General features: G+C 40.6%; 1 protein-coding gene across 6 annotated transcripts in view; it reads right to left on the reverse strand.

Annotated features, from left to right (window-relative positions):
• The window catches only part of wwox (WW domain containing oxidoreductase), a 977325-nt gene that overhangs the window by 668001 nt on the left and 292715 nt on the right, over nt 1–16609 (reverse strand). For all 6 annotated transcript variants that reach the window (XM_055648843.1, XM_055648844.1, XM_055648848.1 and 3 more), the window contains exon 6: nt 6551–6639. In XM_055648843.1, coding sequence (XP_055504818.1) covers nt 6551–6639 — 89 coding nt within the window. The remainder of the gene's footprint in view (nt 1–6550; nt 6640–16609) is intronic.

Consider the following 16609-nt stretch of genomic DNA (forward strand, 5'->3'; position numbering starts at 1 on the left):
GGGCGGGAGCATAATTATTTATATGACTGGCAAATTACAACAGTTACCGTCGAAATTCTACTTAAATTGCCCCTCACTCTACTCTTCTCTAAAGTTAGAATACTATTTTTGGAACTAAACTTCAAACTGGGAATCAATCTAGTTGCCCTGAATATTTTTCCAAAGTATATTAAAACCAGACAGTGCTTTAATTGATGGCCAACAAAAGTCCAGCACAGAAAGAACATTGTTTGCTTTAATTTACAATCAATTGTTCTATCCATGCAATCTAACATATTTTTCACAATCTATTGTTTCATAGCATTGGTTATGAAGCATTAGCAATTAACACACTTCAATGCATAAATAATATTTGGATTAATTTACAAAGCAAATTTCACACAATGTTCATTCACAAAAAACATTTGAATTGTATCAATGCTCAATACCTTGGCTAAGGTCTGCCATGGAATTCCACAAAAAAAAGAATGTGGCCTCTTGAGGCTGTATTATTTTATGCATTTTATTTAATCATTTTAGGAATTTGCTCACCATGGTGAAAACCAGAACATATAACCCACTTTAATTACCCCTCTGACAATGATGGTAAATCAACCACTTGAACAGTCCTGGCTGTGTCATCAGGTTCCCCTATTGCTCTGTTAGATATGGACTCTCGACCAAGTAGAAATGAAGCATCAATAATACATCTCCAAGTCAGGCTGGTATGTAATTTCGAGTTGCCCGTGTTCTCATGTGCCTGATACTTTGACCCTTCCAAATAGAAGTTCGGACTTTGTTGATGAGCCATCTTCGAAAAGTTGCTGCAATACATCCAATAGATGTGGCAGCACGGTGACGCAGCAGTAGAGTTGCTGCCTTCCAGCGCTAGAGACCCGGGTGTGATCATGAATACGAGTGCTGTCTGTACGGAGTTTGTACGACCTCCCCGTGACCGTGTGTGTTTTCCCCAGGTGATCTGATTTCCTCCCACACTCCAAAGACCTGCAGATTTGTAGGTTAATTGGCTTTGCTAAAGATTGTAAATTGCCCCTAGTGTGTAGGATGGTGCTAGTGTATGGGGATCACTGGTCGGCGTGGACTCGGTAGGCCAAAGGGCCCGTTTCCGCGCCATATCTCTAAACTAAACCAAAGATGAAAATGTAAACTTGAATAGGATGCCAATCAACGGCTGTTTTTCCAGGCTAATGTTTGGCTTACAGATGTACGCATGCTTGCAAGTAAAGACTGATACATTATATTCCTAAATTCTTCTTTGTAGATGTCAGGCAAACAAGAAATGGATAGGCAGTCCCTGACTATCTCTTGTAGCATCATTTTATATAGCTGGCCTTGTTGTGTTTCTGCGCAATGGCGGCCCCGAGGACATTGACGGTGAGGTATTAGTGCTGGAAATGCACATGTAGCTCATCTCTGTTGGTTACTGTCTGCAACTTGTTCGCAGGTAATGTTGTTACTTTTCAGCTCAAGCCTGAACATTGTCCAGTCCTTCCTTCAAGCAGGCATATATATGGTCATGATCTTGAGAGTTGCAAATGGAATTGAACAGTGTCCAGTTACCTTAAAAATGAGGCAAGGTGAAAGATGACTGTGTTCAGGACACTGTATTTGTCTCAAATATTGGAATTAGAACGATTGTTCTCCAATTACCAGCAGCTTCTTTCTTTGTGCAATGGTATAACTCAAGCAAGGTGAGAGCTTTGCCCTGGGTTAAACTTGGGAATGTAGCCAAGTTCAAGTTCAAGTGAGTTTATTGTCATGTGTCCCTGATAGGACAATTAAATTCTTGCTTTGCTTCAGCACACAGAACATAGTGGGCATTTACTACAAAACAGATCAATGTGTCCATATACTATAATATGGACACATGAATAAACATAAATGATAAAGTGCAAATAACAGATAATTGGTTATTAATATATCCCAATGTATCCCACTGCTTCTGAATGTAGAAACAAGGAACTGCAAATGCTGGATAACAAAAAAGGACACAAAGTGCTGGAGTAACTCAGCAGGTTAGGCAGCATCTTTGGATAGGTATGTTTCAGGTCGGGACTCTTCTTCAGGCTGGAGAAGGGTCCAGACCCGAAAAATCCATGTTCTTCATAGATGCGGCCTAACCCGTTGAGTTACTCCAGCATTTTGTGCCCACTGCTTCCGAATGTTGATAATCATGACTACATGAAAAAAGGGGTTTGCTCTCCTTAACTGTTGCAATATGTATCTAGGTAATAAGACTATCTTTGTCCAGCAAATTCAAAATCTCCGCATTAAAACTAAGAAGCATGTTTTTATTATTAAATAAAGTATGCAAAGTTTTATAGGAGAAATTAGAGAATGAGGAACTATAATGGATCAATTCACAGCCAATGCTAATATTGTCACACACTAGCACAAATACCTACTTCACATCAATCTGTGTAAACTGGGGACACATACAAAAACACCAACAATTTGTCACGGAAATGGAGTAGGTTATGCATTATTCATTTATTTTTTTCTCTCTATGTTTAAATCTTAATCTTGGGGACATAATGTGCATGCCTTAAATAGGAAAAACTCTCAAACTTTAACACCCAGGTTTAGTTTTAAAATGCACTTACTTGCAATGAAATTGTTAAAATGAAAATATTATTGTTTTAACATGAATTTCAAATTGAATCCCAAAACAAATTATTTTGTCTCAAGTTCCTTGCATAACCAAAAGATATAACCCAGGCACACTAATTAGGAATGTTGATTTAACTAACATAAACTGTGCGTACTTGGCCCTGCAACCCACAATCAAAGGGTATCCTTGGCCTATTATTTTGCCGTTTATTTTATTTTAAAATAATCCAGCCATCCCTGCAGAGCATACATGCAAAAATTTATTAAATCAGGAGCAACAAGATACAGCTTCCACTAGATCTCGTTTTGAAGTCACACATTGGGATTTTTCTGCACTCTTAACTTAACAAACATTGAATTATTTGATTAACAATTTTTTTTAAATTAAGGGGCAGCACAATGGTGCAGCGGAAAAGTTGCTGCCTCACAACGCCAGCGATCCGGGATCGATCCTGACCTCAAGTGCTGTCTAGACGGAGTTTGCACATACTCCCTGTGACTGCGTGGGTTTCCTCCTATGGTCCGGGTTCCTACTCCATCCCAAAGATGTACAGATTTGTAGGTTAATTGGCTTCAGTAAATTGTCCCCAGTGTGTAGGATAATACTAGTCACTGGTAGGCGTGGACTGATCACTGGTAGGCGTGGACACGGTGGGCCGAAGGGACTGGTGGCACGCTGTATCTCTAAATTAAACTAAACTCAGTGGCACAATCAGTAAAATGTATTTGTTTCTTTTTTTAATTTATCGCAAATGTCTACTGTTTCCCACAGCTGTTGACTCTTGATTGGGATCTCTTCCCTGGTCCACACCCCAAGTATATTTTTATTTTCCAGAATTTTAAACTTTTCTTTGAATACTAATCAGCGCTGGAAGCATTGTATCCAACCCATTTGCTGGCTTCATATGTATAAACCTTTCCAAAGGGTACTGTGATTTGACGAAACAATTTCCAGCAACAGTTCCCTCCTTCTTCCTCACAGACTGAAGCCAACTACAGCATACATGCATACCTCTATTCTGAATAGGATAACCTCAACATAATTAAGAATTAAAATGAAAAAACAGGCAAGTGGGACATGTTGGTCGGTGTGGGCAAGTTGGGCCAAAGGGCCTGTTTCCACATTGTCTGACTCAATGACTCTCTATTATCTAAGCAGGTCATTAACTTGCCTGCAAAACTTACAGGTCCATTGCAGAAGCTTAGTTGTTTTTCCGTAAGCTGGTTTATGTTCAAGGTCATAAAAGTTAATAATGAAAGAAAATAAATGATGAGGCAAGGGGGTTCTCCAATTATCCTCAAATAATATTCACATATCTGGTCATATCCCCCTAAACCACATCCCCACCACAATCCTACATTATCTTTCAGTTTTAATGTCAATCAGTCACCAGCACTGATACATGTGCTTTGTCTGATACTGTGGACTGCTGGGCATTTGATTAAGCAATGTTAAACTTTTCTGTAGGTCTCTTGAAGTAATCAAAGATCGCAAAATAAGTGGAATCTGATTTGCTCACGGGACCAGTCCAAAGTACAGGTGCACAACCTTTTATCCGAAGATCCAAATAACGAAAACCTCCGAATAGCGACATTTTTTCGGTCCTTGAAGAAAGGTCCTTGAAAACGTTCACCGAGGGCGGCCCGCAGAGGTAACAGCGGAACCTCCGGTCGGTCCTCGAAGAGAGGGGAACTAAATCCCCATTCATAAAAGAGAAGGTGAGGGTATATTGCGCGGGAGGGTTAATAATTGACAATATGCTGCTACCTGCCAGCTGAGTTAAAAAGTTCCCACGGTAGACTCACGATACACAGTGTATCGTGAGTCTTGCGTGGGAACTTTTTAACTCAGCATGCAGGCAGCAGTAGATTGTCGCTCCCTTCAGTTTCACCCCACCTACACCCCTCTGCTCCCCGGCCATGTGTGTGACCCCTTCCCTCCTCTCTCCAGCTCCCCGCTCATTGCACCGGCGCGGGGGCTTTGCACTGTCTTCACGTCGGCGATGGCAGCAGGTCAGTGCAGTCACCAGAGACGTCAGGACCAATTGGACGTCGACCACCAGGCCCACCGCAAGCACGGAGATCCCAGAGACCCACAGCCAACAGCAGCCCAGCCCTGCCCCGCTCCAACTACAGAGGAACCTGGGTTGCGGATGACGGGGCGCAGCTCGGGGCGTCGTAGGGGCCCATCGGGGAGCGGGTTCTTGTTGGTCCTGACGTCTCCGGCCCCCTGCTATCCTCCGGGAACTGTACCGCCCTTGCAGGAGAGTGGGGTTGTTTGCAGTTGCAGAGGGAGGGGGCAAGGGCGGTACAGTTCCCAGTCTCAGCTCCAGTCCAGGGGGGTGGCCGGAGACGTCAGGACCAACGGGACAGCGACCCCCAGGCCCACTGCAAGCACGGAGATCCCAGAGACCCACAGCCAGCAGCAACTCCAGCCCAGCCCCGCTCCAACTCCAGAGGAACACGTAGGGGCAGAAGCGGATGGTGTGCAAGGTGGCGCAGCTCGGGCTGTGGGCAAACTGCCACTTGTCGCCGTAGCGGCCCATCGGGGAGCGGATTCCTTTGGAGTTGGAGGGGGAGGGGGGTATTGTGCTGTTTGATCGCCCCCCTGCTATCCCAGGGACAGGGAGACACAGCGGCTTTTTAGACTGGTGGGCAATCACTTCCAAAGTTCTGCCCACACAGTCAGTACACCTCTCCTACACTGCATTTCATACAAACATTTATTCTGCAAGAAAAAACGACATTGAAGACTCAAACTCGCGACCGAGTAACTGCCGGGATCAAGGCGCAAACTCGCGACCTTGCGGATATGAGCCGGGCACTCTACCACTGAGCCAGCCATTAAAATCTACGCTAAAAAATTTCAATTCCGAAGACCGACAAATTCTGAATTACGAAAAGTGTCTGCTCCCAAGGCTTTCGGATAAAAAAGGTTGTGCACCTGTACCTTCAAACCAAGATGAAGCAATTTTTTCTTGAGGTTCATTGCAAAGCCAACTGCAAAATCTAATGTAACGGTATCACTCTCGAACACACTGAAAGATAGTGGGTAACTTAAACAAAGTTCTTTAATCAAGAAAGGAACTTGTATGGGAGAAAAAACATTTTACTGAGCGTCATCCATGAGACAATGCATTCTCGTCAGTTTTACAATAACAATGTATTAATATGCACATAGAAAGTAGTTGGACATGATGTACTTTATACTAAAGGTTACAGAACAAGTTGGTAAGCCACATATGTTGAATTATGAAGTAGCAACCAATGTTAAGCCTAGATTTGTTTATATTTTGTTGGCACTGATCCAGGAGGCTCAAATAAAAATGGCAAAATCTACCCGATCGGAACTTGAAAGAGCAGCAAGGGGCCAAAGGTCCAAGTATTAGAAGAAAATGCTCTAAGCTATTCATTTACCAACACTTACAAACGGCGTCCTATCAAATCTATCATTCAGAAGTAACCTTTGGAACAAGGTCAGACATATTAAATTGAGATTATTTGAGGGTCAGGATAAATGCAACAAAATGGAAGGTAGTAAATTATGTCATTTAATTTCAATGGAAGTCACATCAGTTGGTCCAATAAAGCTGGTTATTTTTAAAAAAAGCCACTCCTGCATGAATCGTAAGCGGAATTATTGTTAGCAGAATAACAAACGTTATTCAAAAAAAGACACAAAGTGCTGTAGGAACTCAGAGGGTCAGACAGCATCTTTGGAGAACATGGATACGTGATGTTTCAGGTCAAGATCCTTCTTCAATATCCATGTTCTCCAGAGATAGTGCCTGATCTGCTCAGTTACTCCAACGCTTCATGTCTTATTTTGTAAATCATCTTCTGCAGTTCCTTGTGTCTCCTTTTTTTCCCAAAAAGAAAGAAATCAGCATGGCTGATTCAGCATGTACAACGTGAATACAGGTTTTTCTTTGTAACTTACAGGTTTTTAGCCTTGAAGGCTTCTGCAAACTGTTGGACACTTTGAAGGGAGGCCAAATCCAGGATCATAGCTTCAACCTTGGCTTTATGCTGAAATAAAACACAAATGAACAGAGTAACAAATCAAGAACAATGGCCAAATCTCATCAATATAACAGAATAACCTTATGGGCTGTTTCCATCACATATTATTGGTAGAATGTATTTTCAATAATAGAAACAGAAATAATGGTAAAACAGTGTAAGTAAAATGGCCTAATAAAATAAAAACATACACAGCTCATGAAATAGAAAACTGTCTACTCTGATCAGTCTGAAGAAGGGTCTCGACCCGAAACGTCACCCATTCCTTCTCTCCAGAAATGCCTGTCCCACTGTGTTACTCCAGCATTTTGTGTCTACTGCTACTCTGAGCTGTTTAGGTGACGAGTGTGACGAGGCAGGTTGGCAGTTGTAAATTCTAAGTTTTGTGTTTTCGCTGACACTATTTATCATAGAATTTTTGATACGTAATTTACTTGTTTCACGCCACTCCAATCTTATCTAAAAACTACCAGCTGAAATATTTGGGTACAAGGCAATTTGCCAAAGTACTTCCAGCAATCTGAATTGTGAACTGCTGTGTAAAGATGCATCTGACATGCAACCCAGCAAAACAAAACACACACTTACAAAAGTTAACACAAAACAAAAAATACTACTCTTAAAAGCTTTTCTGAAGCACCACATGCAATGGATTCTTCCGTAAATGGATTACATTATGAATGTTCATAAAAAGATTGTACTGAGTAGGAAGTATGGTGTTAAAGTTCACAGGATATGTGGTTTTATTCAACCATTGAGTACCCTATCTTTATTCATAAATGGCCTGCATTTTCAATTGAACCATAAAAAATATTTTTAACAAAGCTCTTCTTCAAAGAAGGAAAATGTTATTTCTGTAGGTAAAGACTGATTTACATTCTTGCCAAAAGCTTTGTCATGGTTTTACCCTATGTCATATATCTTAAATCTATTATTAATGATCTTGTGGAAGTACAAACCATGCCAAGAGCCCCATAAGCAGTAGCTGGGTTTAAAATATTACACCTCCAATTGCAGACGGCTGATCTTTGGGGGAACTCCTGGTTTGATTACTAACTTGACCTTAGTTACTTGGAAAGAGATGAAAAATGGCAGAAAAGGCCATCATAAAAAATAGCAAAAATTGAGGAGCACGTTATTCAAATTATTTTAAAATTCCTACAAGTAAATCACTCACACACGTAAAAACATTTTGTTACATCTGAAATCAAAACCACATGGTTAAGAACTATTGGATAGACACAAAATGCTGGAGCAACTCAGCGGGACATGCAGCATCCCTGGAGAGAAGGTATGGGTGACGTTTCGGATCAAGACCCTTCTACAAACTGAAGAAGGGTCTCGACCCGAAACGTCAACCATTCTTTCCCTCCAGAGAGGCTGCCTGTCTCGCTGAGTTACTCCAGCATTATGTTTCTATCTTTGGTGTAAACCAACATCTGCAGTTCCTTCCTGCAAATTAAGAACGATTGGAAATAGGTGCAGCGCTAGTTCCTGGAGTCCCTTAGGAATGCTGTATCATTCATAAGGTTATCGCCAAACCTGCTCCTTGTCTGGCACCCATCCAGTCCCAATGCCCATTCCTTCCAATGAATGGCCGTTTCATTAAATGTTAATGTTTTAAACAATAAAAGGGTTAGGTTACCTACTCCTGTTCTAAATTCCTATGTTATTGCAGCAAAGAGGGTTAAAAGGAAATTCAACATGGTACACAAGGTAAAGACAGATTTAAATAGGATGGCATTAAGAAAAGCTGGTTCACTCTTGCAGATGTTTCAAGGACAGAGGCCGTGAATTCTAGGTGATGGGCTAAAGAGACAGGAGGATTCAAGGATAATTATTTTTATGCTGGTTATAATCCAGAGCTCCTGTTTGTAATGGAGAAACAAGAGTCCATCAGAGAATTGAATGGACACTTGAGAGATAGTGACTTTCAGGGCTAGAAGAAACTGAAAGGTTTGTTCCATAAGAAGTTATTATGCACTCAATTATATGAAAGGCGTTCCTTCTGTGCTGCAAGGTGAATAAAAAGCACATAATATTTATTGAATTTCAATTTTTTTGAAACTAAACAATTGCAAATGGATTAAAAAAAATTATATTCATGTCACTTTTGAAAGATCCCAGAGAAAGTGTAGAAGGGATTTATCAACACACAACTGTGAATGGGACTTTACAGCTGCAAAATTATCGTACAAAAGGTAGGACAGGCCCTTCAGCCTAACTCGTTTAAGCTAGTACCCTCTGTCCATGTTCGCCCCACATCCCTCTACACATTCCCAGTCCATATACCTATCTACCTATGCCTAAATGTCTTTCATATGCTATTATATGGTTCCTCAAAAACCTCTTCTGGCACCTCATTCCATATATCCACCACCCTCTTAAGTGACAAACTTGCCGCTCAGTTTCCTATTAAATCTTTTTCTTTCCACCTCACGCCAAAGAGCAAAGGCACAAAAAAACATCATATATTTAAAAACAATTAAGTGAAACGCTTAAAAGGTAGTCAAGCAAATGCTTCATTTCTCTTGGCATCAGAAGTATTAAAGATAATGTGCTTGGCACAGCCACTACTTCAGTGGGTCTGTTAGAAAAAATATACAATCTCCCATCAAAAGAAGTTTTATATCTAGGGCGATACTCAGCTAAATCAAAAGTAATTTTTTCTCTGATATCAACTCCTTGAGATGTACACTGCTATCCTGTCAAAATGAATTATCTTTAACAATTTTGCAAACTGACTGGGTGTAATTAATTAATCTACAGCACGGAGTCATGAAATGTTTTATACAGTCAGCACAGTAATTTATGCCTTATGATCTGCTGAAAATAGCTTCAACAAATGGTAAAAAATAAAGCATTTATATCAATTTTTAACTTGGTGACAATCCCGTTTAGCTGAGTCAATGAAAGAAACTATGTTTATATAATGCCTTTAACATAGTAAAATACCCCAAGGGAAACTAAGAGTGAATGGTGGTGGACAATTAAGCAGCTAATGGAAGGAGGCGACTCCAAGGACATCTTTCCTCTCAACAGTGACAGGACCCAACAGGTGAGTGCTAAATATAAGGTTGAAACATTTATAACCAGGTTTACCAGAGGTGTGCAGTGGCACCTCAAGTTTGGAATGGCTTTCTACTGGATCAGTTCTTGTTTACCCGATTGCCCTTTCTCCATAGCAATGCATTTTTCTCTTGACCATGTACTGTACATATACGTTCCTTCTTTAAGGCCACAATGGAATATGCCTCCACCACTTCTGCAGGCAATACATTCATGACACCGATGTCTTACACTCGTGGTCTCTGTCGCAAATCCTTCCCCAAAAGATACAGCCTCCCATTCTCCACTCATTCCTGACACATATCATTCTTTAGACTTTTACACTTCAGAGATACAAGGCGGAAACAGGCCCTTGGAACCACCGAGTCCACACCAACCAGCAATCATCCAGTACACTAGCACTATCCTACATGCTAGGGACAATTTACATTTTTTTACCGAAGCAAATTAAACTACAAACTTGTACATCTTTGGAGTGTGGGAGGAAACCGGAGCATCCAAGCGATCACAGGGAGAAGACACAAACTCCTTACAGACAGCAGCCATGGGCAGGATCGAATCTGGGTCTCAGGCGCTGCAACTTTTCTATCGTCAAGTTTCATAATTCTATCCACTTGGCTCACCTGATTTATCACCTCTGACATCCAACAATCTGCCAATCAAAAAACAATCCCTTGTCTGTGTTCACCTATTACCACCGACCATGCTATGTCCTGCCCCTCCTCTCTTCCAGCTATCTTTCCAACTGCCCACCTGCAATCAGTCTGAAAGGTCCCACCTGATTCCTCACCAACCTTTGTTCTCCTGAGATGCCGCCTGAACTACTGAGTTACTCCAGCACTTTCTGTTTTTCATTAAGAACAGTGATGATAGTTTAAGAATGATAATTTGATTGGACATCTTGAAAATGGGATTAAATACCATAAATGTGTTTTTCTCTCCTCCTCCCAAAACATTTGATATACCCTAAAGTCCAAAATAATTCACCATTATGAGTTAATTATTCCAAAGCTCCAGAAAGTTAGTTGACATTCAAAACAGTTACCTGCTCAAAGGACAAGTTTGATGCAATTTAAAATCTATTTATATTGACTGCACTTGGCAGTAAGTATAATATTGGAGAGCTAAATAACTCACATCACACCATGGGTACCATACAAATTAACATCCAAGAATACACCTCCAAATCAAATGCTGGACTCCAAAATATAGTTACTGAGTATATAGTTCATTCATTCTGCTGTGTGTTTTTGTTTCTCAACGTGACTGTATTTGTCAGATTCTATAGAGGATTGCTTCAGTGGAGGGCATTCACAGAACCAGGGAGTAGAATTGCTCAGAGTTAATAAACACACAGTTCGAATTAAACATGTCAACAAAAATGCTGCACTCACTTTCCTGTTTATTCTGCATAATCCTACATGTAATTTCTATCAAGATATAGTCTATTATAGTTTAATTTATAGGTACAGTGTGGAAACAGGCGTTTCAGCCCATCCAGTCCACGCCAACCAACCCTGTTCACTAACACAATCCTACACTAGAGAGAACTTACATTTTTTACTGAAGCCAATTAACCTACAAACGTGTATGTCTTTGGAGTGTGGGAGGAATCCAGAACATCAAGAGAAAACCTATACGGTCACAGGAAGAACGTACAAACTCCATATAGACAGCACCTGTAGTCAGGGTCGAACCTGGGTATCTGGCACTGTAAGGCTGCTCTACTGCTGTGCTATTGTACCACCCCAGATACATTTCCTGATCTGCTCAGTTACTCCAGCACTTTGTGGCTTTTTTTGTACACCAGATTCTGCTGTTCCTTGTATCTCCCACTCTGACCTCCCTATCTCACATTTCCCACACTGTTTTAACAAAGACCAACAACAACCTGAGGAAAAACACTTTGTATGTCATCCTTCTGGATTTAATACTGAATAGAATAAATTCAGATTAGCAGGGATTTCAATCTTTGTTTCCCACATTTCCAGTATGCATTGATCCTTTGTCTTTCTCTGTCAGTCCTTCTCTTTCTTCCTGGTAATTACACATTTATTTGTCATCTCAGGTTTATACAGTTTGCAGATCAGCCTTTTGTTATTTACTAAATACCTTCAGCGCCATCTTTTGCCCAGCTTTGAAAATTTATTCTCTCTGGTCGATTCCTATCACAGATCTTCTCTGAATTTCAAAACATGTTTTGCCCCTAAAACCTTTCCTAAGTCTAATGAAAGATCATTGACCTGAAAATACCATTATTTTTCCCTCTCTGTAGAGGCTGCTTGACATGTTGAGTATTGCTTCACAGTGCCAAAGATCCCGGTTTGATCCTGGCTTCAGGTGCTGTCTGTGTGGAGTTTGCACGTTCATCTGGTGACTGCATGGGTTTCCTTCAGGTGCTCCAGTTTCCTCTCACAGACCAAGGACGTCTTGGTCTTGTAGGTTAATTGGCATCTGTAAAGTTCCCTTAGTGTGCAGGAAGTAGATGAGAAAGTGGGATAACAGGTGATCGATCGTCGGCATGGACACTAGGGGTCGAAGGGCCTGTTTTTCGCCACTGTATCGTTCGATCAATTCAATCAAACATTTTCTGCCTATTTCTAATCTTGGATGGTGATAAGGGGAAGCTACGATTCACTTTGCAGAGGTGATAAAATCACCAGTGTGCTTGAGGTAGCTCATTTCCCTGAATTTCAAGACACTGATAAGTAAACAATAAACAGGCTTGTTCAAATTCAAACCACTGTGGAGAATTCACAACATGCGTCAGCTTTTAAAAATACACATGACTTTTAGATGTCTTAGTAGTATATTTGTTGACTTTAAACAAAATCTCATCAGTTAGTCATACTGCCAAAAACCTAATCTTCTGATAAAGCAGAAGTCACGGCTTGGTCATGCTGCCTGGCAATGCAGTCATGTGCTACAACTACACACTACATTAATCCTTGCACACTAACAGATGCTGGCAGGATTTTAGGTCGAAATGTATTTATAAAATGACAAATTATGTTTTGTGTTGCATGTAGACAGCAATAGAGCACACAAATAAGCAGATAAATGTCAACTACACTTTACCACAAACAGTTTATTTTTATTACGGTATAACCATAAATGTTGTTCAAGCTGGACTGAAGATTTATTTAGTGTGGGAAGAAAACAAGATTACATTTGACATAAAGCAATATGTGCCATATCAGTAGTGTTCTGGGCAGCATGTCCTCTTGGGAACCAGCGATGCAGTGCTAGACTAACAAAGCGTCTGTCTGCTACAATACACACTAAACTATATTTTCTGAAGTACAAAGAAAAAACATACATTAAATTAATTCCGACCTGATTAACCCCAAAAGCCAACAATTTGCTTCACTAAATTGCGTAAAATATACGATAAACTGTAACAATTATTATCCAAATACAGAGGGTGATCTCGCAGAGACCAATAGAGAATGGCCTGTCATTTATCACAAGGCAATCTTCACTCATGCGTGAAAATGACTCGAATATCTGACAGTGCAAGACCAGAGTATAGATAAACAGTATTTAGCCCAGTTATCAACTTCATTTGTTACTACTGCCACAATAATTGTTGGCTGTCATATCAATCTATTAAACATGATTTAACCACCCACCCCGCCTTTAAACTTTAAGAAATAGGAGATAATTTATTGGTTATGCCAAAATATAATTCACCTTCATTTCAAATTCATTGCAATTAAGTAATCAACTATTATAACACTTCCTTAACACAAGCCACTACAAATAAAGTGGGTAGTGGTACATCTAAAAGGAAATTAACTAAAAGGAAAATGGTATAAGACACTGAAAATCTTTCAACATAAAATCAGAAAATTCAAAACAGTCCCAGCAGGTCAGCCAGCATTGATGAAGAAAGAGTTATTTTATTTGCATTGCTTGCACCAGTGCTCGTGGAAGGTTATCAATCTAAAATGTTAACCGTCTCAATAGTGCGTGACCTGTTTTCACTTTTATTTATATGAAACTTTAGTAGTAAGACTGGCCAAATGGGAATTGTCAAAACAATATTTGACACTGAGCTACAAAACAGAGTGCCAAAAACTAATAGCATAGACGGCAGGTTTTGAAGATCATCTTCAAAAAAGAAAAAGATGCTTTGAGATATATGTTCAGGACGTAAGGTAGTCTCTGCATCTGTCACAGTTCCAGTAGAAAAGATCCACATAACATGTAACAAAATCGGCATAGTGGCACAGAGTTGCTATCTTACAGTGCCAGAGAACCCGATTCAATCTTAAGTGTGGCTGCTGTCTGTATGGAGTTTGTGCATTCTCTCTGTGACCGCATGGGTTTTTTCTGGTAGTCCCAGTTTCCTCCCAGATTCCAAAGACGTGCAGGACTGTAAATTAATTGGCTTCTGTAATTTGAACCCTAGTGTGTATGATGCAAAACTGGGTTAACATAGAACTAGTGTATGAATGATCGTTGGTCGACGCAGTCTCAATGGGCCGAATGGCCTGTTTTCGCACTGTACCTCTAAACTGAAGTAAAGTAAATTTGTGCCAGCAAGATATATTTATCAGCTGCAAATCACTAAACTGGTTGAATGCAAAAAAATAAGCAAGAGAAGGCCCCCGGCCCCTCAAGCCTATCCTATAATTCGATATAATCATGGCTGATTTTTCCTCTTCTGTGCCATTTCCCCATAGCCTTCAATTCCACAACACTTCAAGTACTTATCGATATCCATCCTTTGTGGCGCCACCTGGTGGCCAAGCCACTAACTGATCGAACCCGCGTCACCAGAACTGGAAGTCATGTGACTGCGTTTTGCGGGATGAGAACGTCATCAGTTAAGGGGCGTGTCCTACAACAACAGCAGAAACTTAGCTCGAGCGTGGTAGTCACCAGCCTCGCTCAACAGCAGCAACAACAACTTTATGTTCAAGTGTACCAAACTCACATGTATGCCAAACCTGTACTGTCTTTAAAAAAACAACGTTTGTACACGACGTTTGGACTCTCTACACCTGAATATATTGAGGGTGATCTCGTAGAGACCAATAGCAAATGACATGTCATTTATCTCCGGTCTCTCTCACCCTTTAAGGTAGAGAATTTGGGACATTCACTACCCTCTGAGAGAAATATTGACACTCCAAATGACCAGCCTCTTATTTTGTAGCGATGTCCCCTTGTTCTTGACTCTCACAATAGTGAATGAAAGATTTTGACAATGATTATCTCTATTTTCAATAAAAAAACACCACAAAAACTAATGGAGTATCACCAACACTAGCAAGTATTTTTAAGTTAATTGTACACTCAATAAAACACACATCTTGTTTGGTTTTCATTCTGTTCAATAGCACACTGTTGTTGTAAGTATCGGAGTACATGGTGCTTGCTTCTAAAATCAGTATTAAACAGGATACAATCTGACAGTAAAGAATGTGCTGAGAAAATAATGGCAGGTTTAATGCACATCCAGTTAATAGTGTGTAAATCGCCTGGCAATTTGTGGCATGGAAGAACTAGTCTGAGCCACATTAAGCTCACAAAAAAAGGATCAACCACCTCACAAGTTGAGAACCTGCTACATATGCGCTGCTGAAATGATTTAAACTCGCCCCAGAAAATCAGCGCCAGTATTTAATGTAACAGCTCTTTTAATGAGACGAAGTTCATGCAATACCACCCAACCTGGTCGATCCAGGAAAAGCAACAATTTAAAGTGAGGAGATTCGTTCCTGTGGGTTGTAAACTATCCAGGTTTAAAAAAACATATTGTTCAAGCATTTTACTTTTTTTATGCTCTCTCAATCAGTTTTTTCTTTCCACCTCTCTTTTTCTTTGCATCCAGTTCACTCTATTTTCCCCTTCAAAACAACTTTCTTGATCCTTAAGGAGACACAGCCTTGGATCGGCGTTTCAGAAGCCTGTGTTGTCATCGCTCTACCAGTCATTTGCAGCGCAAAACATTTGAAACCTGAAGGGCAAGGCAAAAATTCTAACAAAAGAGCGAGCCATGGGTGCCCTGATCCTGCAAATTCAGGGGTCAAGGTTAGTGTTTCATTCAGAATTATACATGCAATTGCTTAGCTCCCTCAGGACAGTTACAAAAGCTGAGAGAGTTTGTAACTGCAAACTGATGCACTCATGGAAAGAAGGTTGGATGGGTCACCTAAACTGTTACAATTCCATAATTTGTATTTATCAAAACCCTGCTTGTAACTTCGACACTCATTAAGCAAATCTGCCATAGAATACACACGCATAAACACATATGTGGACAGAAAATTACTTTCAGAAGTGGGAACACATAAAGGGCCTTGTAGACACACATTCCCACTGGCTTAAATCAGAGAGGAATTATACAGTTTGCTGGACTCGCACCGTATTACATCAGAGGTTTATCGGGAAGCAGCTTTACATTGCCAGGCGTGTTAACATCTCGGATGGCCTGCCCTACCCCGAGAACATGGTGTAAACATGAGGTTGACATACCAGCGCATCTACTTTCTTAGAAATTCATTAAAGAAATTTGGCATGTCACTGAATAGACTTCAGAGAGTGGGGGAGACAGCCCAGTCCATCATGGGCACAACCCACCCCACCATCAAAAGCATCTACATGAAATTCTTGGTATGTTGCAAAACATACTTGGCGAAAAAAGTGTGATTCTGATTCTGATGAGGCATTGCCTCAAGAAGAGGGCATCTGTCATCAATGATCCCCACCTTCCAGTCCATGTTTTCTGCTCGCTGCTATCGTCGGGCAGGAAGTACAGAACTTTTGATTGCAGAGAATTGTGGATGCAGCCCAGACCATCAGACAAACCAACCTCTCTTCCATTGACTTCATTTCCACTTCACGCTGCCTCGGCAAGACCACCAGCATAATCAAGGATGAGTCTCGCCCAAGCCAC

This window comes from Leucoraja erinacea, chromosome 17 (assembly GCF_028641065.1).
Source record: "Leucoraja erinacea ecotype New England chromosome 17, Leri_hhj_1, whole genome shotgun sequence".
NCBI lineage: Eukaryota > Metazoa > Chordata > Chondrichthyes > Rajiformes > Rajidae > Leucoraja > Leucoraja erinaceus.